Source organism: Sapajus apella, unplaced genomic scaffold (genome assembly GCF_009761245.1).
Source record: "Sapajus apella isolate SASKATOON/1434 unplaced genomic scaffold, GSC_monkey_1.0 scaffold119, whole genome shotgun sequence".
NCBI classification, from domain to species: Eukaryota; Metazoa; Chordata; class Mammalia; order Primates; family Cebidae; genus Sapajus; species Sapajus apella.
In genome coordinates, this window is record NW_022437059.1 from 3,498,340 (window position 1) to 3,522,448 (window position 24,109).

General features: G+C 53.5%; 2 protein-coding genes and 2 long non-coding RNA genes across 4 annotated transcripts in view; 2 read left to right on the forward strand and 2 right to left on the reverse strand.

Moving 5' to 3' along the window:
• Window positions 1-13: 13 nt before the first annotated feature.
• On the reverse strand, window positions 14-9,860 carry VSIG8 (V-set and immunoglobulin domain containing 8). Its single transcript, XM_032260825.1, has 7 exons — window positions 9,666-9,860; window positions 5,996-6,174; window positions 5,355-5,556; window positions 5,010-5,231; window positions 3,771-3,890; window positions 3,149-3,344; window positions 14-2,275 (listed from the first exon to the last, which is right to left on the reverse strand). Exons 1-7 carry the CDS (start codon window positions 9,712-9,714, stop codon window positions 2,002-2,004), a joined length of 1,242 nt encoding a protein of 413 aa, XP_032116716.1. The 5' UTR covers window positions 9,715-9,860; the 3' UTR covers window positions 14-2,001.
• Window positions 6,165-9,761, forward strand: LOC116538443. Its single transcript, XR_004263641.1, has 3 exons — window positions 6,165-6,277; window positions 7,930-8,128; window positions 8,589-9,761. It is a non-coding gene; the product is annotated as an uncharacterized LOC116538443 (long non-coding RNA).
• A 587-nt stretch (window positions 9,861-10,447) lies between the features above and the next one.
• Window positions 10,448-14,791, forward strand: LOC116538444. The gene is made up of 2 exons (XR_004263642.1): window positions 10,448-13,643; window positions 14,140-14,791. It is a non-coding gene; the product is annotated as an uncharacterized LOC116538444 (long non-coding RNA).
• Window positions 14,792-19,482: 4,691 nt separating this feature from the next.
• CFAP45 (cilia and flagella associated protein 45) overlaps window positions 19,483-24,109 on the reverse strand; it is a 27,654-nt gene continuing 23,027 nt past the window's right edge. Inside the window, exons 7-8 of the mRNA XM_032260820.1 lie at window positions 20,069-20,444; window positions 19,483-19,685 (exon numbers count right to left, since the gene is read on the reverse strand). Coding sequence (XP_032116711.1) covers window positions 19,607-19,685; window positions 20,069-20,444 — 455 coding nt within the window. The 3' untranslated portion in view covers window positions 19,483-19,606. The remainder of the gene's footprint in view (window positions 19,686-20,068; window positions 20,445-24,109) is intronic.

The following is a 24,109-nucleotide window of genomic DNA, read 5'->3' on the forward strand; positions in this document are numbered from 1 at the left end:
GAGAGAGAGACTGCAAGCTGCCAAAAGAATAATATTGAGATCCTGGTTTTGGTAGAACTAAATATAACATCTTATATTTCCACAGGCAAACTGCCCAACAAACTGAAATGGAAATATTCCAATGTTATTACAGACAAATATAATGTCAACAGCTTGCTATCCTTATCAATAATTCATTATAAACCAACTTAAAGACCTAAAGTACATTGAAAACATCCACCAAAATATTCCAGAGTTAAGTGTAAACAAATAGCATGAAAGAATCAAGAAGGATGACCAAATAAAATCAAGGCAGGCCAAACAGATGAAGCACAAAGTCCCAAAGGATTCTGAGGGAGGGCTAAGCTAAGTTCTAACATCCCTGAAACAAGGGACCAAAGTGGTAAGGTAACACATCCAAGTTTTAGCGTGGAAATAATGGAACCCACACTACATTTCCTGATACACGTCTCCTAGCAGATAGGAAACTGCTGATTTCAGGAACTGTATCCTTTCAAATATATTTTTGCTACCGAAGCACCCATCTCACTAAACCAGAGAGGACTTCTCACACCTATTAACTCAAACAGTGCTTACTGGTTTCCACCTTTTAACCGAAAATGACTAAAACATCCCCCAGAATACACACCAAATATAACAAGGTGTTTAACAAGTGCTAGTAGATACTAAACAGCTCTGTTAATCCCTATCCAGGAATGGCTGACTACTTCAGGGTGTAAGAGTATGGAGCTAGATCTCTGATAGGCCTAGATTCTAACCACAGAATAATCCATCATAAGGCAGTAACTGTAAAATGTCTAAAAACTTTTTTTTCCAATATAAAGTAATGCTGCCGCATTCATTCATTCACTTGGTATTTCTCAAACATCCCTGTGGAATGGGCTCTGCGCAAATTGACCAACTGTAGACAAGTGAAGAAAAGAAAAGCCATAAATTAGCTGTTGTAAACCCCCAGCAGCATCCAGGTGAAGGGAGTTACCATACTCTCCGAGTTCCATAACATAAGCTATATCAACATGATTCCCCTCCTTCCTGCACTTCACCCAGCGCCCTAGAACTGTGGCACTTCGTTTTTTCTAATCTAAGAGGTGGTGTCTTATTTTCACATGTCCTTGTTTCTATCTCCCGGAGTGCCTGTGCCTTCTGTGATCCAAGGACAAGTTTCCTTTCAGCTTTCAACAACATACAATGCCTCCCTAGACCTTCAGAGCACATTTTTCTCAACAGACAACATTGACACGTGAAAAATTTGAATATTTAGAAATGGCAAGTCTATTGCACTTTGCCAGTTCTCAAATATCTATGATCGCTGATTTTGCGGTCATAGATATTCCTCATTCTTTTTTTCTGTTTTCCTTATCTGCGCACTTTGTATGTTGTTGAAAGGAATAGCATTGGATGGATCCTTCCAGCTCTGACTGCCAGAGATCCAAGCAGAAGGAGGGAGGAGAGGGGCGGTGATGGGGCGGAGCGACAGAAGCAACCCTCCCCGGCCCTGGGCAGGACCCGCTCCCCCCGACCCCGGTGCCCAACCTCCGTGGAACGCGGACAGCCACTTCGGACTCACGTCTCAATGTTTCTTTATTGTGCCAACACTGCAGCCTCAGAGCTCAGACCTCACACACAGAACAATTCGTCCAGACGGACCCCCACCCACCCGGCCCCCGGGGCCCTCTGCTTAGGCTGGGGACACCGGGCCTCCGGCCTCAGCCTCTCTAGGACACTGACTCGGCCTCCTCCTCCTCCCTCCCTCTCCCCAGAGCCTTCGGCACCGGGGAGGCGGAGAAGGTTCGAGATCGCCTTCCTGCGCCCTCGCCCGCCCCCTCCCACTTGTGGGGAGGAGGCTCTGCCTCCCGACGCATTTCCTTAGGGAAATGCCTTCACCCCCAGCCGCCTGGCGGCCTGGGGCGAGCGAGGTCGGCACCAGCCCCGACGTGTCCCCTGCTGCGGGCAGAGGGCCCCGCGCCCTCCTCCCGGCCGGGGCGCAGCCCGGCGGCGCGCTCACACCAGGAGACCGTTGTTGCATTGCGCCAGCCCCTCGGCAGAGTCGGCCGGCTCCGCGCTCTTGACCTTGACGTAGACCGGGGAGGGGCCCGCTTCGCAGGCGGCGGCGGTGGTGCAGGGCGCCAGGGCCACGTCCTCGGGGCCACCGCAGGGCGGAGGCGCGTACTTGCGGCGCAAGGAGCGGCTGACGTTCTGCGTCGGGTACCCCAGAAGGTGGGTGACGCGGCTGCCGCACCCGCTGGCCTTGCACCCGGGCGCCACGGCGTCCTCTCTGTGGAAAACAACAGGCGGGCGGGTGAGCGGGCTGCTCCGCGGCGCGGCGTGGGCACGGCCTGGGCAGAGCCGGGGGCTCTTGGCAACCTCTGGTCTCCCGCACCTCCCTCCGCCTGCCCTCGCCTCTCTCCCTCGGCCTCGACCTACTCTCCTTCGTGTCCCTTCCTGGGCCGGCGACCCTGCAGCGGTCCCGGAGCCACCATCCCCATCCTCCAGACAGGGCTTGCCCGCGCGAATCTGGACAGCCCAGCAGGCAGCCCCCTCCAGGCCCCTCCAACCCCTTTCTGATGTTTCGCAGGTCGACCGCCTCTAATAGGGATCCAGAAGGAGCTGTTTTCCTCTTCTTTTCTTAGCTAGCCCTGACCTTGCAGGCGCAATCTCTCTCTCTCTTTCTCACCTCCTGCCCCTCAATCTTCTCCATCTTTCCCTCCATCCCCGAGGCATTGCAATCATTAGCACTGCTAGACTTGTTCTATTTTTATTTCTAGTTTGCTTCTAATATAAGTTATTAGCACTATTCTTATTATTAGCTCTTCTTAAATAATCACGTCAGAGTTCTCACCGGCGCAGTACAGGGGAAACAAAAAAACACAGGCCCTGCCCTCCAGGAGCTTACAGTCTAGACAAGACAGACAGGTGCAAGGCAGGAGGGAAATGGAGGGCAGGAAGCAGAGGTGAAGACGGGGGTGGGAGGGGGAGGGAAAAGCCATGCGTTGGGTTGCAGGTCGACATGCCGCAGTCCCAGCACTCCGTGGCGATGGCGGGCAGGGTTGGGGTGGGGGGCCCAGCCGGCCGGTGGCAGGCAGGAGTGAGACGAGCAGGGCGCCGGTTCCCCGCCGCACAGCAGCATGCAGCATGCATCAGGTTTTACCTGATCTCACTAGCCAAGTCGCCGCAGGCCCCTCCGCCGACCCCGCCGCCGTTGCTGTAGCCGAAGGCACCGCGGGCGCCGCCCCCGGAGCCCCCGCAGCAGCAGCAGACGAGCCCCCAGATGCCTACGGCCAGGCAGCCCAGCGCCAGCAGAGAGCCCAGCACCGCGCCGATGATCAAGCCTACACGCCGGTTGTCTGTGGAGAGAAGTGGAGGCCGGTCAGGCTTTCTCACAGCATGGCAGGTGCCTGAGGACCAGGACCAGGAGGTGCCAGGGCAGGGGTTAGTGGGAAAGAGGCAGAGGGACCCAGGGGGTCTCTGAGCCCTGGGACAGGCAGTGGGGAAGATGTGGGGAGATGCAAGTCAACCCCTTGTGTCAGCATGCTTCTCCCAGGGCTTCCAGCACGGCGCAGAGTGGAAGCTGTGCTGGGAAGGTGAGACCCCGCTCCATAGGGGTAATCGTACCCACTAATCTTGGCCCACTTGCAGGAGAGGACCTGGGAGTCCCCATTGGCAAATGGATGGCAGTGGAAAGGCAGAAGCAGCTGAGGCTCCGAACTAAAATCCAGCCATCTCCAGTTCAACCCTCCCAACCACCCAGCCCCCAAGGCTGCTGCACCTACCTGAGACCTTCACCTCCACCACGCAAACACTGTAGCCCACGTTGTTGGCCACTGTGCACTGATACAGCCCATCATCCGCTTTGGAGATATCCTTCAACACCAGGTCCCCATTGTTCAGGCCTGAAAGTGAAGTGGAGAGGCCTGGTCTCTGAGAGCTCCCACCCCAACCTCAGTCCCTGCAGGGTGGGGAATGGGACACCCATTCCGGAAGAAGGGAAGACTTATGTATGTATATATGAGTCCCTACACACACGCGCGCGCACACACACACACACACACACACACACATCCACTCCACTCTCCAGGAGAGTCACCTTCCCCCTGCTGTGACGGAGATGCAAGGAAGACCCCTCTCCCAGCAGCAAGACAGAAACACCATTAATTCACTCTGTGAATTTAGGGAAATAGGTCCCCTCTCTGAGCCTTGGTCTCCTCCTTTGCACAGTGAGGACAGGATTAGACCAGTGGAACTCTAAGATCCCTCCTAGCTCTATTATTCTTTGGTTGAATATTTTCAGCTTCTCTGTGTGCTAGGGGCTTTACACACCTCCCCCCCCCATTTAATCCCTGCATGCTTATGAAAGGTATATATTAGTATATATAAAGTATTCCCTTTCCATATATGAAGAAATCAAAGCACAGGGCGGGTGAGCCGCTTGCCTTAGACTTGCAGCCAGTCAGTGTCCCTGCCAGGATTCAAGCCCAGCTCTGCCTGAGACTCTCCACATTTGCCTTATCATCTCCCCTCAATAGTAGCTGCTAGGCCTCAGTGCTGTGGCTTACGCCTGTAATCCCAGCACTTTGGGAGGCTGAGGCAGGTGGATCACCCGAGGTCAGGAGTTCAAGACCAGCCTGGCTAACACAGTGAAACCCTGTTTCTACTAAAAATACAAAAATTAGCCAGGTGTGGTGGTGTGTGCCTATAATCCCAGCTATCTGGGAGGCTGAGGCAGGAGAATCACCTGAACCTGGGAGGCAGAGGTTGCAGTGAGCCGAGATTGTGCCATTGCATTCCAGCTTGGGCAACAAGAGCAAAACTATGTCCCATATATATATATATGTATATATATATATATATATATATATGGCAGCTGCTGGGGCAGGCACAAAGGGGGGGTCTCCTGCAGGGGTTCCAGGTTTGACTTGATGCCACTGATAACTCGAGGAAACCCCAACAAGGTCCCAGAGTCCCTGATCTTCCACTCATCCCCACACCGCCCTCACTCAGGGCCCTCTCACCTTGGTTCATGGAGCTGAAGAAGGACTCCTGGTAGGACACCTCGGAGTGGTAGCTGTGCTGGGAGATGTAAGACCCAGCTCGATAGGGGTAATGGTGCCCACTGATCTTGGCCCACTTGTAGGAGAGGGGCTGGGAGCCCGCATTGGCATAGCACTTCAGCACCACGTCGTTGCCATATGTCATCTGGCCTTCAGTCCAGCACACGGGCACTGCGGGTCTTGCTGCAAGGAGGCAGACAATTGTAAGCCAAGGCCCAGCAGCGAGACAGAGCCAGGCTCACAGCGACCAAGCTGCCCTTGGCTCTGAAGCCAGGGGAAGAGGAGCTCAGAGGAGTCTTGCCATACCTTGGACAGTGACAATGACCTTCCGGGTGGCCATGGTGGTCTTCTTCACCCGGCATTCATAGGTGGCCGTATCAGATACCTGCAGGTTCATGAGGTTGATGGAGGCATCGTACTGGCTCGGGTCCGAGGCTGCAAAGCGGACCCTCTGCTGCAGATGGGGAAGGTTGCCATGGTTGATCCTCTTGTCCTGGTAACTAAGGAACTGTGAAGAGGAGAGGAAAACAGGTGGTGAAACAGGCAGAGCCAAGGAGGGCCATGTGGGTTTGGCTGCTTTAGGCAATTCACTGAACTTCTCTGAGACTCTGTTTTCTCAACTGAAAAATGAGAATGAAGATGCCTGATCCACTGACCTTTTACAAAACTGAGGAGATCAAACAACTGGAAAAGTATACGGTCAGACTGGGAACTTTTTGAAGGCAGAGACTATACCTTATTTTCCCTTTAGATTGGGATGGGGGGAGGAAGACTAACTGGCTAGCTTAATTCACAATTGCAGAGCTCTCATCCCCATTGCCCCATTCCCTGAGAGGCCTGGGGGGAGGTTCAAAGACTTAGTTTTCTTCTCCCCTTGGGATGTTGGCTGTCCAACAGGTAGACATCAGGAAGCATAGAGGAAGAAGATCCCAGAGCCCAGCACTCACCACGTTCTCCCGGTGGTGGGCGGGGTCTGAGTTGACCTGCATCCACTCGATATCCAGCCCATTGGGACCATAGTCCTCAGGGTCCAGGACATAGGGGCAGCCCAGCCTCACATTATCACCTTCCGCCAGGTACAGGACCTCCTGTCCATCCCCATTGATCCGCACAGCAGACAGCAGTGCTGGGGGAGGGCAGAGAAAATGAGTGGTAGGAGCAGAACTAGGGCTTCAGGAGGAGTCGCTATCATTCCTTCCCTTCACATCCGCTGTTCACTGCACCCAGAGGTCAGGAGTGCTTTCATAAAAAGGGCTGTTTTTAGTGGGTGTGTATATGCGTGTGCATGAATTGTTATAGGCATATATAGCTATATGTTACATATATAGCTGTTACATATGCTTGTATGTATATATGATTGTGTATGCATGTATGAATATGTACACATGCACATTGTATGCTTATGACTATCTGTGGCTGCCTCTGTGTACTGTGAGGTTATTCATGTGTATGACCATGTAGCATGTCTGCTTGTATATTTATGTGATAGTGTGGATGTGCTTGTGTGTGTGTGTGTGTGTGTGTGTGTGTGTGTGTGTGTGTGTGAAGGCATGTGGTACACACAGAGGTGTCGAATGCTCTGATGGAAGAGTCTGGCTGGTTAAATGTCACCTGTCTGGGCTGAGTGAGGTGCTCCTGTCCACAGGCAGCAGGGTGGTTACAATGGCTTCTGGGGCTCCTCCCCAGCCTGAGAAGCCGAAGACTGCGTGTTGTCCATGTGTGTATGGCATGTGTGTACACACGTGTGTATGACAGCGTGTGTCTGTGTCTATATGCTTCTATGTGGTTCTGTACAGTGGTATATGACCATGTGAGGCTATGTAAGTGCTTAAAAGTGACAGTGCGTGCTTGTGCATGACAGTGGGCAGCTGTGACCAGGAGCCTGGCTGTGTTCATGTGTGATAGTGAGTGATGGCGTGTGCCTGGGACTGTGGCCACAGGTATCTGTAGGACAGTGTGACTCTTTCGTGACTACACAGCACTGTGGACTGTGTGTGCTTCCTCTTATGTGATTGTGCGGCTCACATGCAGCCGCCCCCACAAGCTGGCTCCCAGTGAGGCCCCTCCTGCCACTGAGTCAGTGGCAGGCAATTCTGGGTGAGGAGCCGGGATCCCAGGACCCAGGAGCTCAGGACTGAGCTCCTGTCCCTCCCTACCCTGAAGCCCCAGGCAAGCCTATCCCCAACCGGTTGGACATAGAGAGGGATAAGACCAGGGGTGCGTAGCCAGGGCCCCACCCTGGACACTCTGCACTCCACCACCCAGTCTCTAGCAACCCTGCCTCTGCAGGCCCCTCACCAGGCCTCACACACTCTCCGTCCGCGTTCTTTTTTGAGTCAACATGTCTTCTGGAGTCGCAGCCCCAGGTCTCAGTAATTATTCTATCATTCTGTGGCTCAGGACCATGTTTACACTTAGAGATCTCACACATATACACATACAATTACACAGTCACAGGCAAACAAATCGACCTGTGGCCCACTCTTACAAGCCTTCAAAATGCAGATACATACCTAGGTGGCCCCACCTTCCTACACACAGAGACACTATTAGATTCATACAGACACAGACACAATCTGCACACAAACACAGAACATACTGATTCAAACGACACACCCACTGTGTATTCATATAGTCCCTGTGTGTGTTCATTCAAGACCAAACATATCCATGGAAGCCCTGCCAGGAAGGCTTAGCCTGGCTTCAGCGAGGCCAGCAAGGGCACGTTCACACCCTCAACACCTCAGGGATCACTAAACTTCCCTCCTAGGAACACTGGCTGGGCCATCAGCCCTGTCCTAACCCGGCTAGACTCCAAGGTGGCCCAGAGCAAGCAGGCTGGCTGCTGGGGCTCTAACGGGACCTGGTGATGCCTCTTCAGCCCCAGGCCAAGAGAACGACTGCTCATTCCTGAGATAAGGATCCTGCTGCCATCTGCCAGATCCTGAGGTGGCTCAAGGCAAGCCAGGGATGAGCCAGAGCTCGGCTGAGAGCAGAGGCTCCACCCTGGAGAACAGCCGCCAGGAGCACCCACGCAGGGAGGACTCTCTCCATGCCATAGGAGCTTGCCAGGCAGGAGGGTAAGCATTCAGGGAGAGGGGCTTGGGAAGGAGGGACAGGCTGGAAGAAAAGCACCTCCGCCCTGCACCAGGCTGAGAGCTTCTTCAATTGTCCCAGGCCGGGGAGTCACCCAGCTTTTCTATCTCCTTAGAAGACTTCTCAGCCTCCTCCCAAGGGTTCCAGACTTTCCACACCCCTCCCTCTGCTTGGGAAGTTGTTCCTAGTGTCTCGCCTTGGTTCCTCTTGCTGTGGCATTAAGGAAGTACTACAGGGAATGAGAGGGGAGAGGCTAGAGAGGGAAGAAAGGCAGGGTGGAAGAGAGAGCTGGATGGCAGACTTGAGGAAAGAGGGGAATGGGGGAATCACACAGCGGTGATTCTTTGCCCCCCACAAAAGCACCAGAGGCTGGCCATGCTTTATGGGGTGTCCTCTCAATAGTGGTGCCTATTCTCTGCCTGTAAATTCTTTCTGAATCTTCAGGTGCTGCCAGAACTCCTGACCCTCCCTCTGGAGGTGAGGGAGTGGAGAAAAGGCAGCTCCAGCTGAGGGTATTGAAGCGTGAATGCAGTCAGCACTGAGTGTCATCACACGCCCATAGACGCACCACACAGGGGGATGTCCAGGTCCCCACGACACAGCCAGAGCCTCCCGAGTGGACTCCGCCAGCCCTGCTCTCACCAGACAGAGAGGGCTGCGGCTATCCTGCCAGAAATGTCATCATTCCCACACAGGTGCACACACCCACACACTCACATAGACACTCACGCTCACACAAAGGCTGAAAATGCCCCCCACTTCCCACGTTCCTCTTTCGTGCCCCTTCATCCCAAATCCAGATCGCAGGAGGGACTCAGCGATGTCGGCACACAATGTCGCTTGGCGGGACTTGCCACAACCTGGGCGGGAAGATACAATGTCCAAACTTGAGCCCTGCTCTGCAGACCTGTCCTGGTGGGGCGAGAGGTTTCTGGAGTTGCCATCTCTGCCACCCTCAGGCCTCATCCTGGCAGGGGCACTATCCTGGAGCTCTCATAGCACAGGGGAGCTCTCACCGGCCACGATGGCAGCAATCACTCAGACTTACACCAGCCTTGGTCTCTTGCTCTTTCAAGGCAAGTGACTCCCCTGCCCCTTGGGTCTGGCCTTGGAAGAGGAAAAGTAGCCCTGGGAATAGCACACAGTGTGATGAAAATTGATCTTTCCCAGGCTCCTCCTCGGCCCTCCTACCCCACCTCCAGCTCCCGCAGAGTAATCCCTGTCCTCCCAGGCACAGCACGAGCTTGCAGGGCACCTGCACACATGTGTGAGCCCGACAGGGGACATGCAAAGATCCACTCAAAGACCTTCACACCACAGACACCCACCCTGATCCTCAGGCACAGGCTCTCCTGGGCGGAGGACCCCTGGCAATACCCACATCCGGCTGCAGCAGGGCAAGAGTGGGCAGCACCCCTCCAGGCATCTCAGGCAGCTTCAGGCTCCCCTGTGAGCCCTTGCTGCACGTTCCTGCCCACCTAGCCTCATGCTGGCTGTCCCTGCCCCTGCCCAGCCCCGTACCTGGGCTCAGGCACACGAGCAGCAGGTGGAATGCTCCTCCAGCTCCCATGTCTCTAGGCTCGGTGTTTCCTCCGCCTGGGCTGGGTATCCCGTGGGCTGGTGGTGGTGGGTGTGAGGGGGTGGGTGGAGGGAGGGGGGAGCTGAGGGCCCAGACACTGCCCAGGGTGGCAGGAAGGTGCAATGAGTGCCCGGCTGGGGAGCAGCCGGAGTTATTTCTATGGGAGGGAGGGGGCCTCATCCCCGCCTTGGGGAGGAGCCCCAGGAACCCTAATTAGCGGGGTGACAGGGTGGCCTACCCAGGTATTACCCAGCCCTCACCCAAGCTCTTCCCTGTCCCAAGAGTGGCACAGGGCAGCCAGCGGAACTTGTAATTAGGCACCTGTTAAACTTCACTTCCTCCTGGCCACATCCTCAGGGTGACAACAGTCACCTCATTACAGCTTCCAAGAGCTTCCTTCACCACTCATTTGCTGCCTCCTTCCCTGGGGGAAATGGGGAAGAGGAAGGAGAAGCCAGGCTTGGGAGGAAGAGTGGCCAGGCCCTGAAGAGTTAATCCTGATCCCAGGCCATAAGGTTCCCCGGGAACATCCAGCCCACCTTCCCCAGAGGCTGCAGGGCTTTTGAAGGGAGTCAGGCCTCTTGAGCTGAAAGAGGAGAGAAGGGGTGTGTGCAGGAACACAGTCTCCTCCTGGCTGGCCCCTCTGGAACTGTGCTCCCCATTCATACCTGACTCAAGACCATCCCCAAGTATAAGGGACCCCTGGGAGCAGGGGTGCTATAGGGGATCCAGGGTGACTGATGGACTAGTGCGGGAGTGTTGGAGAGAACAGTGCCAAGAGGACTGACAGGGGAAGGGGGTCCCTGTGGAAGGTGTGCACCCCTCAGCAATGTGTGTGTGTGGGAGGAAGGCAGGTTGTCTGTGCCAGGGTGTCTCTCTGAGGATGGCTAAGCCCCTCTGAGTGAACTTCTTGAGGGATCGCTTGGTGTCCTGGCTTCTCTGCCCAGAAAGAGGGGCCGGGTCTTGGGGCTGAATGCAGTCCGAGTATTAACTGGGTCCTTGAGACCAAGGACCCTCGTAACCTGGACTGGTCATCAGGCTGACTACGCCAGCACAGTTCTGGGTAGGTTGGCGCTGGGGTGGGGAGGGTCCTGGCAGGTGGCGGGGGGGCAAGTGGAGGGCCCTCCTTGTTGGCTGGTCTAAGGGGGACAGGACATGCCTATGCCTCTCTGGACTCCATGGTGGGAGTCAGGACATGAGTGACCCCATTCAGTAGCTCGACTCCCTCAAAGGAGTCAGGGACGGTCCCCCTTCCCTACCATGGGGCACAGAAAAGGCAGAGAGGGGAGAGTGTTGGGGAGGATTATGGGGCACAGGGATGTTGCCAGGGCCCATCACTCGGGGGAAAAATAAGACAGAAAATTAAGGAAACACAAGGAGTCCACGCGTCTCTGCGTTCCAAACCCCTGCACCCAATTCCCAACAATAACAGGGCACTCTGAGACCTGGCAGATGTACACAATGAATATCTTTATTTCCTTATTTATTTTTAGGTTTATGGGATTTTCCTGCACCCTTTGAAGAGCAGGGATCATTATCCCCATTTTACAGATGGGCAAACAGAGGCCTGGAGAAACATAAGGATTCAGCCAAGGCAGCTGGGGCCTGAGGTGGGATACCCGGTACCCAGGCTGTCAGTCCAGAGTGGTCCAAAGAGAGGTCTCGGTGATCCTGTGGATTACTAGACCGACTCACAAACAAGAAGCATGGAAGGTCAGGGTGGGTGGGAGGGAAAACAGGTGAGACCATGAATAGAGAAAGCAGAAAGGTGGTGGCTTTATTAAACTGAAGGACAGGCTTGGGATGTAACTGGGTTCTGGATGTGGGCTAATGTTAGAGCTGGGGTTAAGTTTGGGGTTAGTTGAATTATGAATGAGGCTGAGGTCAGATTTGAGGTTGGGATTAGAGCTAAGGCTGGGATTCGGGTTAGAAATACAGCCAGAATTGAGGCTAAGGTTTATGGCTGGGATTTGTGTTATGATGAGGAATAGAGTTTTAGTTTCATTGACAGCTCTGCCTGGGGATACAGTTAGAGCTAACTCAAAGGCTGGGTTTAGATTGATTTAGGATTGGGGTGACCATTGGGTTGGAACTGAGCTTGAGACTCACGTTGAAATAGGCTATGGTTAGGGTTGTAAACGGTTTAAAGACATGTAAGCAGCGGGAGTTGATGAGAATCGAAGATGAGGTTTTATTTCTGATATGGACAGACTTCAGCCTCCATCTGCTCCATCCAGGTTTGGCTAGAATTTTCGCGCCTTAGTGTGGGGAGACTACCAGTGGCACTTGTTGACTGGGGTCTCAAGACTTTGAGGAGGAAGCCAAAGGTACAGGAGCCCATCTAAGGGGTATGAGACCACCAAATCCCATAGCACGGGGACCCTCTGAAGTCCTGCTCCACTACCAAGCTCACCAGCTGGCCAAGCTCCAGGAAAAGCATTTGGGGAGGAGACGCAGGAAGCTATTGACCATGAATGGGGTTCTGACACCAAACTGAACTAGAAGATCCATCAGAGGGAGTCTTACTGGGTGGGGAGGAGGGATGGTCTGCATTGGAGTCCTTAGGAGACGGGAGTTGGGAGAAACTAAGGGCCCACATGCTTCTAGAACAGCTCCTTTATGGAGCACCACATGGGGGTCCTTCAAAGCCTGAAAGGGCAGAGTGCCATTTTGTTCCCCTTGACCTTCTGAGGCTTAATTGCTACCTCCTTGCAATTTGAATCCTGTAAAAGAAGCTGTCAGCCTTCCAGCCCTATGCCCTGAGCCCTGCAGGGTTTTCAGAGCGGGCAGCAGTGGGGAGGCTGTGGATGGAATGAAGGCACTGGGGTGTCAGCATAGTTTCCATAGCACATGTCGCGATCCCGCGGTCCCCTCTCTCTGGGAGCAGCCACAGTCTGTGATTCTCTCTGGGCCTTAACCTCAGCAGTGGAAGAGGGCCCCACTCCTAGGAAGACCCCATCCCAACTCCTCCCTCTCATTTTTCCCAACCCAGTCTCCACCCCAAACACCTCACTTCCCCACCCACTTCCTTTTCAGGTTTTATAAAGGTCTGGATCTAGGAGACTACTGGGGTTCCCTCTGTGGCCCCAGAGAGAGAGAAGAAAGATTGGGAGAGAGTGATGCGTTATAGGGCAGAGACAGAGACAGAAACACACGTGGTCTAAACAGCCCCTCCAGAGGCTCAGAGGGAGACAGAGGAGGCAGAGGGCCCAGGCCATGAGCTGAGTCCCAACACCAATTTCCAAAAGGGCCCTTTGCTTTTTCCTGGGAAATCCGTGACTCTCCAGGGAAGAACAGCCCTGGTTGGGGTGGTATCAGCTTCTATTCTAAGACATTCACAGAAAATCAAACACAGTCCTAGAAAGGAGTAAACAGGGAGATACAGGAGGTAGAAAGAGGCTGGACAGAAACCCAGGGAAGTCCAGAGACTGCTTCCAGGATGAGTGCAGCCCAGCCCCAGAACATTTTTGGGAAGGGCAGGCAGAGGGCTTGGCCTGCCTACTCTTCCTCCAAAGTTCCTTTCACGGCAACTCCACCCAACTCCCCTAAGCCGTGCCCTCCTCTGCCTGGACCTGCCCACCCCAACCCCTCTCAGGGGCCGCCAGACTCCCTGGGCTCAGGCTCAGTCAAGCTCCCCACAACCCCTAGCTTGGCTGGCACTGCAACTTGACTTTCTAGGCTCCTCCCCACACAGTCAGCAAGCTCCTCAGCCCCTCTCCCAAGTCCCCATGCAGCCCAGGACTCGCCCTGCAGCACGCAGGGAGGAGTTGTCCTGCAGAGGAAACCTCTGAGGCAAGACCCTGGGAGCAGCAGCAGTGAGACACTATGGATAGGCAAAGTCACAGAGAAGCCAAGGAGCCTTGCAGCTGCTGTCTGTCCACCCGGCTTTCAGCGACGATTTGGAGGTGGAGGTCTGCCAGGTGAGGCCATGGTTGCATGAGAAGGTCAGGGGCTGCATGGGTGGTGCTGGGACATCAGGTTCTGGTTACGGAGAGAGATGAGATCGACGCGTGGGGTTAAGTTTGAGGGTGTGGATTGGGTTCAAAACTGAGGCTCAAATCAAGGCTGGCAGGGAAAAGCTGCGAACACAGGTGACACAGGGACTCCCCAGGCCCTCGCTCAGGTTTCCCAAGCCTCAATGGTTCTGACTGGTACACTTCAGAAAAAGCGGGATTCTAGGAAGAGCCTGGATATGCCCATATCTCCCCCATCAAGCAACGTCCTGAAACTGACAGAAGAGCAAGCAGCACACACACAGTCCCCATCAACTAAAGGAGTGACTGGCGCTGTCACTACATCAGCAAAGCACAAGAGCAAAGGGAGGCGACTGAACACCACCAACTGAACTGTTAGCAAGAAAATGAGTGGACGCACGAAGAAATCGCTTGAAAAGTGTATGTGATTTCCTGATGACAGACTTGAGCAAGAATGAAGAGACTCTGAAGATAAAGGTGTCTTCACCTCGCCAAGATCAGCCACATCCTGCAGACCCTCCATTCATTCAGTAAGCAGCCAGGCATTATGCTAGGTCCTGGGGAAATGGCAATTAAGGAGACTCAGTCTCTGTTCTTACAGAGAACCCCATTTGATGGGGAAATGGTTCCTGGCCTGCAATGTGGTAAGCTGCAGTAAAACGTGGGAGGCCGCTGGCCTCGTGGCAATGATGTGTAAGCGGAGATCTGAAGGATAACTAAAACGGCGTGCCAGAGAAAAGAGTAGGGGGTGGAGCGAAGTGGCCAGGGGAATATTTCTGGGCTCGGTAGTAAGCCAGGTCCCTGCCAGACACGGACTGAGAAGAGCAAAGCCAGGAGTGACCGCTGATGATTATTCTTTAACTGAGGAAGGAAGATCCTTGAGAACAGAACCTCTTGGGACCTTCTACTGAGAACACCAGAGCACCTCACAGGGATCAGAGCCAGGCCCGTGGGTGGATTAAGCAACCAAAATTGATTGTCCTGAACCATGTGTCTGTCTGTTTACGGAGAGAGAAACTGTGATGAATTAATCCACAGGTCCAATGGGACTTTGACTTAATTTGTAGAAATAAAATTTGCTTTTGATTTTGTCATCTGGATCCCCCAAACACGTATCCGCAGTGGGGAACTGTGGTCCCCCTCAACCCACAGGGTGGCCCCGGGCCTGCCCTGCCCCGCTGACAGTCGCCCAGGAAGGTGTGTGAGACAAAGCTGCAGCCAGTGTGTGTCTCCTTCGGAGCCCGTCCTGACCAATCCTCTCTGCCCTCTGCTTGTTTTGTGTTGCCTGGACACTGGGATAGAAGGCATCAAGGGGAAGGTGGTGCCACAGGGGCGGGGTTCAGAGCCAACACAGCTCTGCCAGGGCTGCAGGGACAGCGGAAGTATTACCTGGCAGAAGGGCAGCAGGCCCAGCCTAAGGGATAAAGTTGAAGATTCCCCACTTCCCCCAGTTTCCTCCCCTCAACAACCCCTCCCTGAAAAGCTTGGCATAGACCTGTGCTTCCAGAATGACAGGCGCTTCCCCTCAGGGTCAGGCTGCACGGCGGCCGGGGTAGGCGGTATCTGAAGAGAGGCTGTGTAAAAAGAGCCTGGCCCTGTCTGGTGTGGTCCCAAAGAGCAGAACTGGGTCCACGCATTGGATTCACAGGAAGACATATTGACTCAATATGAAGAACCTTCTGGACATCAAGGCTGATCCGAGATGGTTTGGGTTGCGTTTTGAGGTAGTGAGCGCCCTGTCTCAGGATACACAAGCTCAGACTGTGCAACTTTTACTGAGACCACGTAACGTCCAGCTGTGATTCGAGTCACAGGTGAGGATGCTTAGGCTTTCAGGGGTAGTAAAGGACATCCCAGCACCCCACTGAATCAGAGTTTGACTAGGGTTTACAAAGGAGATTCAAGCATCAGAGACTCTTTGGGGTCCCTTTCTGCTTTGACATTCTAAGATTTGGTGTCCATCCCCACCACCCAGGCAGGGACAGTCTTCCCAGAGGCCATGCGGAAAAGCTCACTGACTCTGAACAGTTTCTTCCAGGCCCAGCCCTTCTGCTCCCCACTCCCATTCAGCCCCTTCTGACTCTTCTTTCTGGGAGTCTTCTGAGAAAGCATCTAAAATCTCAACCCTATTCCTGTCCAGCCTCAAAGTCGTCAAAGAGCATTGAGTTGATGACGACCCCTCTCTTAAGAGGACATGGGGGAGAATGCAAAAAGAAACACGGAGCTTGCACCTCAAGGAGAATGTCCCAACTGGGAGGGATGTGAGGTTTGGGAGCCAGGAGAGAGGGAAGGTCTGAGCTATTTAAAGCCAGACAAATCAAGAATAACTCTACGGTGTCGGAAATGAGGACCTTCCAGGTAACCTTGGCATGATTTCCCCTGACATATCTCAGAGTCTGGTAGGGGAGGCAGGTTGCTGTAGGCAGCAGTCCAGGACGGGAAGAGACCTATGGTCTGGAGGGAGCCATCTGTTTCTTCCACAGTTCTCCGCCAGCTCCCACTCTTTGCAGACGCAGCAGTTAGGAGGAGAGAGAGGGAGAAACAGAATGAGGAGCTCACTGTCCCTGAGCCTCCATAGCCCACAAATCCAGACTTCTTGTCTGAGGCTCCAGCGTCTCCTTCCACCATCACCTAAAGCGCGGCCACTCTTCCCCACCCTGAAAGCCTTGTCTGTCTTTGAACTGTCTCAGCCCCTTTCATCTGACCCTAATCCAGATGCTTTTACTGAGACCAAGTAATGTCCAGCTGTGATTCAAGTCACAGGTGGGGGTGCTTAGGCTTTCAGGAGTAGTAAAGGACATCCCAGCACCCCACTGAATCAGAGACAGCATGGCCTAGCTACCAGGGCAGCTGCTGAGTCATATCCAGCTGGAGCTCCTTCTGCAGCTGGTGCAAAAGTACTGAGGCCACCTCCAAGCCACAGCAGAACATGGTGTGGGCAGCAGGCACATGTAGGCAGGTAGGGCATAGAGCCCAGCCAGGAGCCAGAGGCACGTGCCTGGGAGGCAGCTGCCGGCAGATCTGACTCAGTGCCCCAGCAGGGAGCCCAACACCTAGATTCTCTAGAGTGGACTAGTTGGGTCTGACATTGTAAGGGCTGGAAGACACCCCAAGGCAGAAGACAGGGGGCTGGGAAATCTTCAAGAAGCTAACATGTACCTTTATACACAAAATAATGTAAAAAATAGATATAAAAAGATCAGATATCCATATAACAATGTCAATAATAGTGTGGGCACAAGAAAAAAGGCTTTATGTTAACAAAGACAGTGCGGCAAACTGTCCTTCCTACTTATCCCTTACAGGCTTTCACACAGCCCTGCGCTGATTCAGTGGCTTAGATGGGTACACAGAGCTGACCATCTCTGCCTCTGAGCATGGGAAGGGGAAAGCTGAAACCTCAGCAGAAAGCACCCCCACAGAAGGTCCAACCTCTAGCAGCAAGACTGAGCCTAGGAACCCACTAGAGTCCTCAAAAGAATGCCCATTTTCTGCTTCCTTTGTCTCCAGGCCCTAGCCTTACTCTGCAGGCTCAGCTCACACAGTGTCCTGCTGGGTCTGCCACCACGATCACACAGCCTAACCCCACCAGCCCCTACTTGAAGCCGGGAGATTTCTCTGTAATTATCCCCACTGCCATTCCTGAAGGAGATTGGTAGAGGGTTTTTAAAAGATGCCCAGAGGTAGTTGACTGGCCTCGGATCCCAACTGCCTGCCTGGCTCTCAAGAGTGTCACGCGTCTTCGAACTAAAGTCTTACTGGTTCGGACTAGTTCAGAGCTCGTGAAAGCCTGGGTGTGGCTTCTCAGCAACCCTGAGAGAAGAAACTGAACCTCTCTTTCACTTCGTGGGCCAATTCCAAGATGGAGAACTCCCAATGAGCGTGGAAGTGTCAACCCTGGGGCAAAGCCCTGAGATTCTCTCCCAAACCATCTTCACTTGCTCAGAGTGGCTACGTTCTCTCTTCAAAGCCCGGCCTTTACTCATGTAACCTATAACTGCCCTGCGTCCAGGCCCAGTCAACAGTCTCACTTTTAGTAAGGCCTTGGGATCGTCCAGGACCCAAAGACCTACATTTTTACCAGCAGTAGCTCTGGTCAAATGCCGGCCTCACTTTCAACCTGTGGTGTCAGCCCATGTTTCTCTAAGTGGGCTCAGAAGTTAGCAGTGGGTGTGGAAACTCCTTTCTCCTCAGCCCTTTCTCCACAGTGGCCCATTTTTTCCAGTCCTGAGACGGACGACTTGGGTGTGAGCCTGGGAAAACTCTAAGCACCCAGGCTCTTTCTGGCTTCCCTGAAAAAGAGGGTCCCCTGGACTAGGCAAAGCCTTGGTTCCTGGTCCCCGCAGGCATCAGCTGAGCAACAGATGATGCTCAGAGAGAACCTCTGCCAGTGTGCCAACTACAGATGAGTCCCAGAATCCTCAGCGGCACTGCTGTGTCTTCTCTGCCATCTGAGGCTGGGTACCACATCTTCCCAAGACCCGCAGGGAGGAAGGCCTCAGCTTCCCTGGGAAGGAGGGTTGCCGGTAGGGGTGCCGAGGCTTTAGGAAAGCCTCTTTCCCAAACAGCTGGTGGGGCGGGGCAACAATCTTTCCTGGTGGGAAAGGTGGAGAAGGCGCCTGGGGAATCCCTGGCTGTCCTGAGGAAAAGAAAGCACAGGCAACAGCTTAGCGACTCTCCCTGGGTCCCATGAAAAGAGGACTCTTGCCTGAGGCCCTCGTAACCTGGAGTTGTAAACATCCAGGACGCACCCAGCAGCTTCCTCGCCTCCTCTAGCACAGGGCCCATCGAGGAAGGCAAGACTGGGGGTGCAGAGGGACCTCATCATCTCAGCAGCTGGAGGAAAGCCCTCTCCCCTTGGCATGCAAAAACAGGACGTGCCTCCATCCCTACAAGCTGGCACTCCAGCCCCAAATGGGCACCTGACAACCAGGTGAGAGGCCAAAAAGGCAGAGATGATTCTGAGCAGCTCGGGGGAGAAAGCAGGAGCAGACTGGCACAAATGAGAGGCTTCTGAGGGGGCCGCTGGGTCTGCTGTGCTCAGTGAGTGTCTGGAATGTGCCTGGCATGTGGTAGGCTCTCAGTAAGTTTCTGAACAAGTGAATGAATGATTATAGTTTGGGGCAAAGAGAGAAAAGTTAAAAACAGAAGAAAATGGCTTGGGAGCCCCACCTATGGGAGTGAGGTGGACTAAGGAGAGCCCAGCCACAGGAGGGGGCTGAGTTTGGGTGAGGGGACTGGACTGGCAGGGTGGGGAGTGCGGGGCTCTGCGTGTGCTCCAGGGGGGGATGGGCCAGTGTCTGTGTTGCAGCACTGCCTGGAATTGAAAGGGTTCCATCAGGAGAGAGCCGAGACAGGCAGAGTGAGCCCCAGGTTCAAACATCACCCCTCCACAGATGTGATCTGAGTCATGCGTGTGATCCCAGTAAGAGCCCTGCCTCACCCAGCCCTGGTGCCTCCTTTGCCTGGCAAAGCCTTGCCCCAGCCCCTCCCTGAGAGGTATCTGTAGCTCACCCTCAATGCCCTGAAATGCCTCTGAACTGGGCGTCGGGGCGGAGCAGAGAGAACATTGTTCTGAAAGTTGACATCCCAGGGGATCACAAAAGGCCAGGAGACACCAGGACAGAGGGACCTCCTTGCTTAGGAGAAACCATCAGAAAAGAGCATCTTCCCATTCCCTTACCCTCAGCACCATGCCACCCACACGCGGGTCCTCCACAACCTATTCTGCTCCACTTCAGTACCCAGTAGCAGCCAGATTCCCACGAGAAAGCCAAGCTATTCCTGAGAGAAGTCAAATCGATTTAATCTGTAACCATGAAATGTCTAGATTAGCGGCAATTATGGACACCCAGAGCCTGGGCAGAATCTGTCCCCCGAAGGCATCCTGGGGACCACGAAGGCTCCCGTCAGTTCACGGAGGTGGCTGGCAGGATGTTAGCTTTGCGCTCAGCTTCAATGCAGTACTTCTCAGGAAGGCCAGTGGCTCTGCCAGGGAAATGCAGGGCAGGTATAAGGAAAGGTGCTGGACCAGACAGGAGGCAGGAGGAGGCAGCTCTGGGTGGAGTTTATAGAACCTGGGGGCCTGCACCTCCCCCCAACCCTGCTCTCACAATCCACCTCCCAAACACACATTCATGTCAAGGCTCCGGCATCCTGCCAAGGAGTTGCCAGACAGCCGGGAAGACCCCATCTCAGGACTTTCTGCTGGAGCCCCCTTTGGAGGGATGAGCCCTGGGTGGGGAGAAGGGCCTCTCCCTGAGCATCTCTGCCATGGCCCCTTCATCCCCAAATCCCACACTTTCTGGCCTGTGGTGCCATCTCTTCGGGGAAGGGCAGAGGATCTGTGGAAGGAGGAGATTCCAGCGCACCTCAGCTCTTCAAGCTTTTTCCTCTTGATGTCATCGATGTGCTCACGCCGTTTCTGGGCCTCCTCTTTGAGGCGCCGGCCCTCCTCAAAGGTGGCAATCCGGTTCTGCACCTGCTTCTGCTGGTTCTCGCGCACCTGGCGCCGCAGCTCGTTGGCATGCTGTAAGCGCCCCGTGGCCTTTTTCTCCTCCTCCAGCCTCTCCTTCTCAATCTGTTCTCTCTGAGCCCTGGGGGAGGGAAACAGGAATAGAATGAACTCAGCTGAGCTGGCCCAGGCCAGGAAAGGTGGTGGGGGAGCCTCCCGGGTGGGCTCTTCCAGCACACATGCCTCACAGACCACAGACCCCTGAGCTCCAGCCCCCCTTTTGTAACTCAAAGATCAGCCCCAAAAGCTGCTGCCTGTGCGTGCCCCCTTCTCCCACCCAGCCAGGACTAGCTCCAGGGTCTCGTGACTGACTGTCATGGGAGGCTTCGAAGGGCCCCCAGCTTGGTTTGGTGCTCTGCTTTCACTGCTTTGAAATTCTTGATAATTTCTGGACTCCACACTCCCTTGCTCCGTCACTCAGGCTGGAGTGCCGTGGTGCTATCACAGCCCACTGCAGCCTCAGCCAGCTGGGCCCAAGCGATTCTCCCACCTCAGCCTCCCGAGTAGCTGGAACCTCAAGAGAGTGCCACCACACCCAGCTAATTTTTTGTTCATTATGTGTAGAGATGAAGTCTTACTATGTTGCCCAAGCTACAGATTCTCAATTTTCACTGGGCACTGAAAATTACGTAGCCAGCCTTACACCCAGGGTTTCACTGGGAGCTACTGTTTCTACCCCTCCCTGCTAACAATGCATAACTCCTCTCCAGCTTGTCCTGAGATTTCGTCTCCGTCCCTTCCTTCTTTCCTTCCTTCTTTCTTCCCTTCCTTCCTTCCCTCCCTCCCTCCCTCAATGTTTGGAACATAAAAGATGTGGTAAAGTGTCATGCTGCTCTATCCTCGTTACTAAAAGAAGGAAGGGGCTCAGCCTGATATCTCTCAGTTCTCTTCCTGATCCATCTCTCCAAATTTCCTTTAGAAATCTCTTCCACATGGGCCGGGCGTGGTGGCTCAAGCCTGTAATCCCAGCACTTTGGGAGGCCGAGGCGGGTGGATCACAAGGTCAAGAGATCGAGACCATCCTGGTCAACATGGTGAAACCCCGTCTCTACTAAAAATACAAAAAATGAGCTGGGCATGGTGGCGCGTGCCTGTAATCCCAGCTACTCAGGAGGCTGAGGCAGGAGAATTGCCTGAACCCAGGAGGCGGAGGTTGCGGTGAGCTGAGATCGCGCCATTGCACTCCAGCCTGGGTAACAAGAGCGAAACTCCGTCTCAAAAAAAAAAAAAAAAAAGAAATCTCTTCCACAAAAATACTTCATGGACCCTGACATCAGGGAGAAAATCACTAACGACAACAAGAAAGGCTCAGAAAACACTCAAATGAAACACATTCACATCTCAGGAAAAAATGCAGTTATACGCCTTCTTAAGCTAACATCTAATTTTGTTCTCAACATAAGTAAAAAGATGAAATGTACAATCATCTTAGGCAGGGATCTCTCACCTGCTCTCCTACCCTAGAGTCACCGATACCCCCACCAAAGGTACCTACAACACTGCTTTGCTTCCTCATTTCCCTCTAGCTTTCTTCCAAGATCCACCATACATGGGGCATCCTCTCCACTCCCACCAACTCTTTCCATCATGCAAACATTTCCTAAAATGTTTTGCCTTCTACAGACTTCCCAGTTTACCCAAAGAGAACTGCTGGCGTCCTCAGCCCTCTGTATTTAGAGACCAAAATCTGACCCAGACACATCTCTGATAGCAAGAAGACTCTCCTCTGTGCCTTGCCATTGTTTTCCTGTATTTAGAACAGTTTTCCACTGTTCCACCCTCTTCTGAGTGAAGGGGTAAGTGTGGGAAAGGGGGACTCTCTCACTAGAGAGCCTCAGCAGTGCCAGGCAGTTGAAAATCCAAATGAGGAAAAACTTGGTCATTACATGGGGCTAGGGCAGTGATCACAGAGCCTAGCTGCATTTTAGAATCTCCTGAGAGCTTTGGAAACATACTTATGCATGGGCCTCACCCCAGACCATTTAAATCACAATCTAGGAAAGTGGAGCCTGGTCATCAGTATTTTTCAAAAGCTCTCAGACATTTCTGAAAACCACTTGGGGCCAGGTGCGGTGGCTCACACCTATAATCCCAGCACTTTGGGAGGGTGAGGCGGGTGGATCACCTGAGGTTGAAAGTTCAAGACCAGCCTGACCAACATGGAGAAACCCCGTCTCTACTAAAAATATAAAATTCGCTGAGTGTGGTGGCAGGTGCCTGTAATCCCAGCTACTCAGGAGGCTGAGGCAGGAGACTCGCTTGAACCCGGGAGGCAGAGGTTGCAGTGAGCTGAGATCATGCCACTGCACTCCAGCCTGGCAACAAGAGCGAAACTCCGTCTCAAAAACAAAAACAAAAAAATATAACAAACAAACACTTGGTAGGGAAGGTCAGCCACCTCTGCTTAGTCAACAGGCTGAGAATTACAGGCATCCCTCTGTCCAGAAACAGAGCCCACATAGAGGCCATACAGGAGGCTGTGCTTTTGACGCAGAAAAAGTCGGATTTGGGCTGTGGCAGAGATGCTCCTGAGTGAAGACACTACCATGGTGGTCACATGGCCTTGGAGACACTAGGCCTAGATACTAACCTACAACAACAGGTGAAGCTGAGCTTCTCCAAAAAGGCTGGTCTAGCTTTAATAACTGGCTAGTGCATATGCTTCGGGCAAACGATGCGAAGGAAAGACAAATGGGTCGGCAGCAAAAGGAGGACTTAAATTTCATTTCATTAATATTTATTAGTGCCTGTTAACGGCAACACAGATGTCCAAGGGCAGAGAGGCCAGCGGGGAGAGAGAAGACATCTGGAAGGCAGTCTGTAGCCCAAGGGCAGAATCTTTGAAGGTATTTAGGAAGGTACTTTCTTCACTAGGTATCCAGTGACCATGGCACAACCCTGGGGGCAGAGAAAGCTACAGAGCCAAAGGGCATCACAGCAGGGAGGACAGGCTGGGGCCCACAGTCCAATAAAAGACCAAAAATCTGGCTCTGGTAAGGACAGAGGCTCCTGAAGACCTGCTCTGCCTGTAGCTCGGGGTCTGGGTAGCCTGGTCTGGCATGCGACTAATTAGCCGTTGCCAAGAGGAAGGATCGAGGGCATATGGACCAAGAAAGTGATGCTATACTGTTCAGTCTCTACTTATCTGAACATTGTCTGTCATTATATGAATGTGGGGAACGCTCCCGTGTGAAGCCCCCCCCCCAGTGTTGGGCCTCACTGTGCGTGAGCTTGATCCCGGACACAGTTTCCTGCTGGAGGCAGTCGAGCTATGGGGAAGTAGGAATGGAGAGAATAAGAATAACGTCAGCCTCTATTTCTGACTACAGTGGCCCTGGGTAATGGATGTGTGTGCTCTTTCGGTTCCTGTTGAGGAGTGGGTTTTGTGACTCTGTTTACCAAGTTAAGTATAGCCTTTTGAGGACCAGATGACATTCCTATACTCAGATAAAGATTTATGGCTTAGCCTGTGACATTTCTAGGTTGTTATCCTTGTGACCACATGTTCTGTTAACAATGATAAAGTATATCACCTGCTTACCTTTTATAACCCGTGATTATGTACCCCCTCTGCTGACATTTGCTTTTTGCAACTTTCTGTTCCCCTTATTGTATAGCTTACATAATGTGCACTGACGTCAATCCTTATAATCTATGGCCGGGCGCGGTGGCTCAAGCCTGTAATCCCAGCACTTTGGGAGGCCGAGGCGGGTGGATCACGAGGTCAAGAGATCAAGACCATCCTGGTCAACATGGTGAAACCCCGTCTCTACTTAAAATACAAAACATTAGCTGGGCATGGTGGCCCGTGCCTGTAATCCCAGCTACTCAGGAGGCTGAGGCAGGAGAATTGCCTGAACCTAGGAGGCGGAGGTTGCGGTGAGCCGAGATCGCGCCA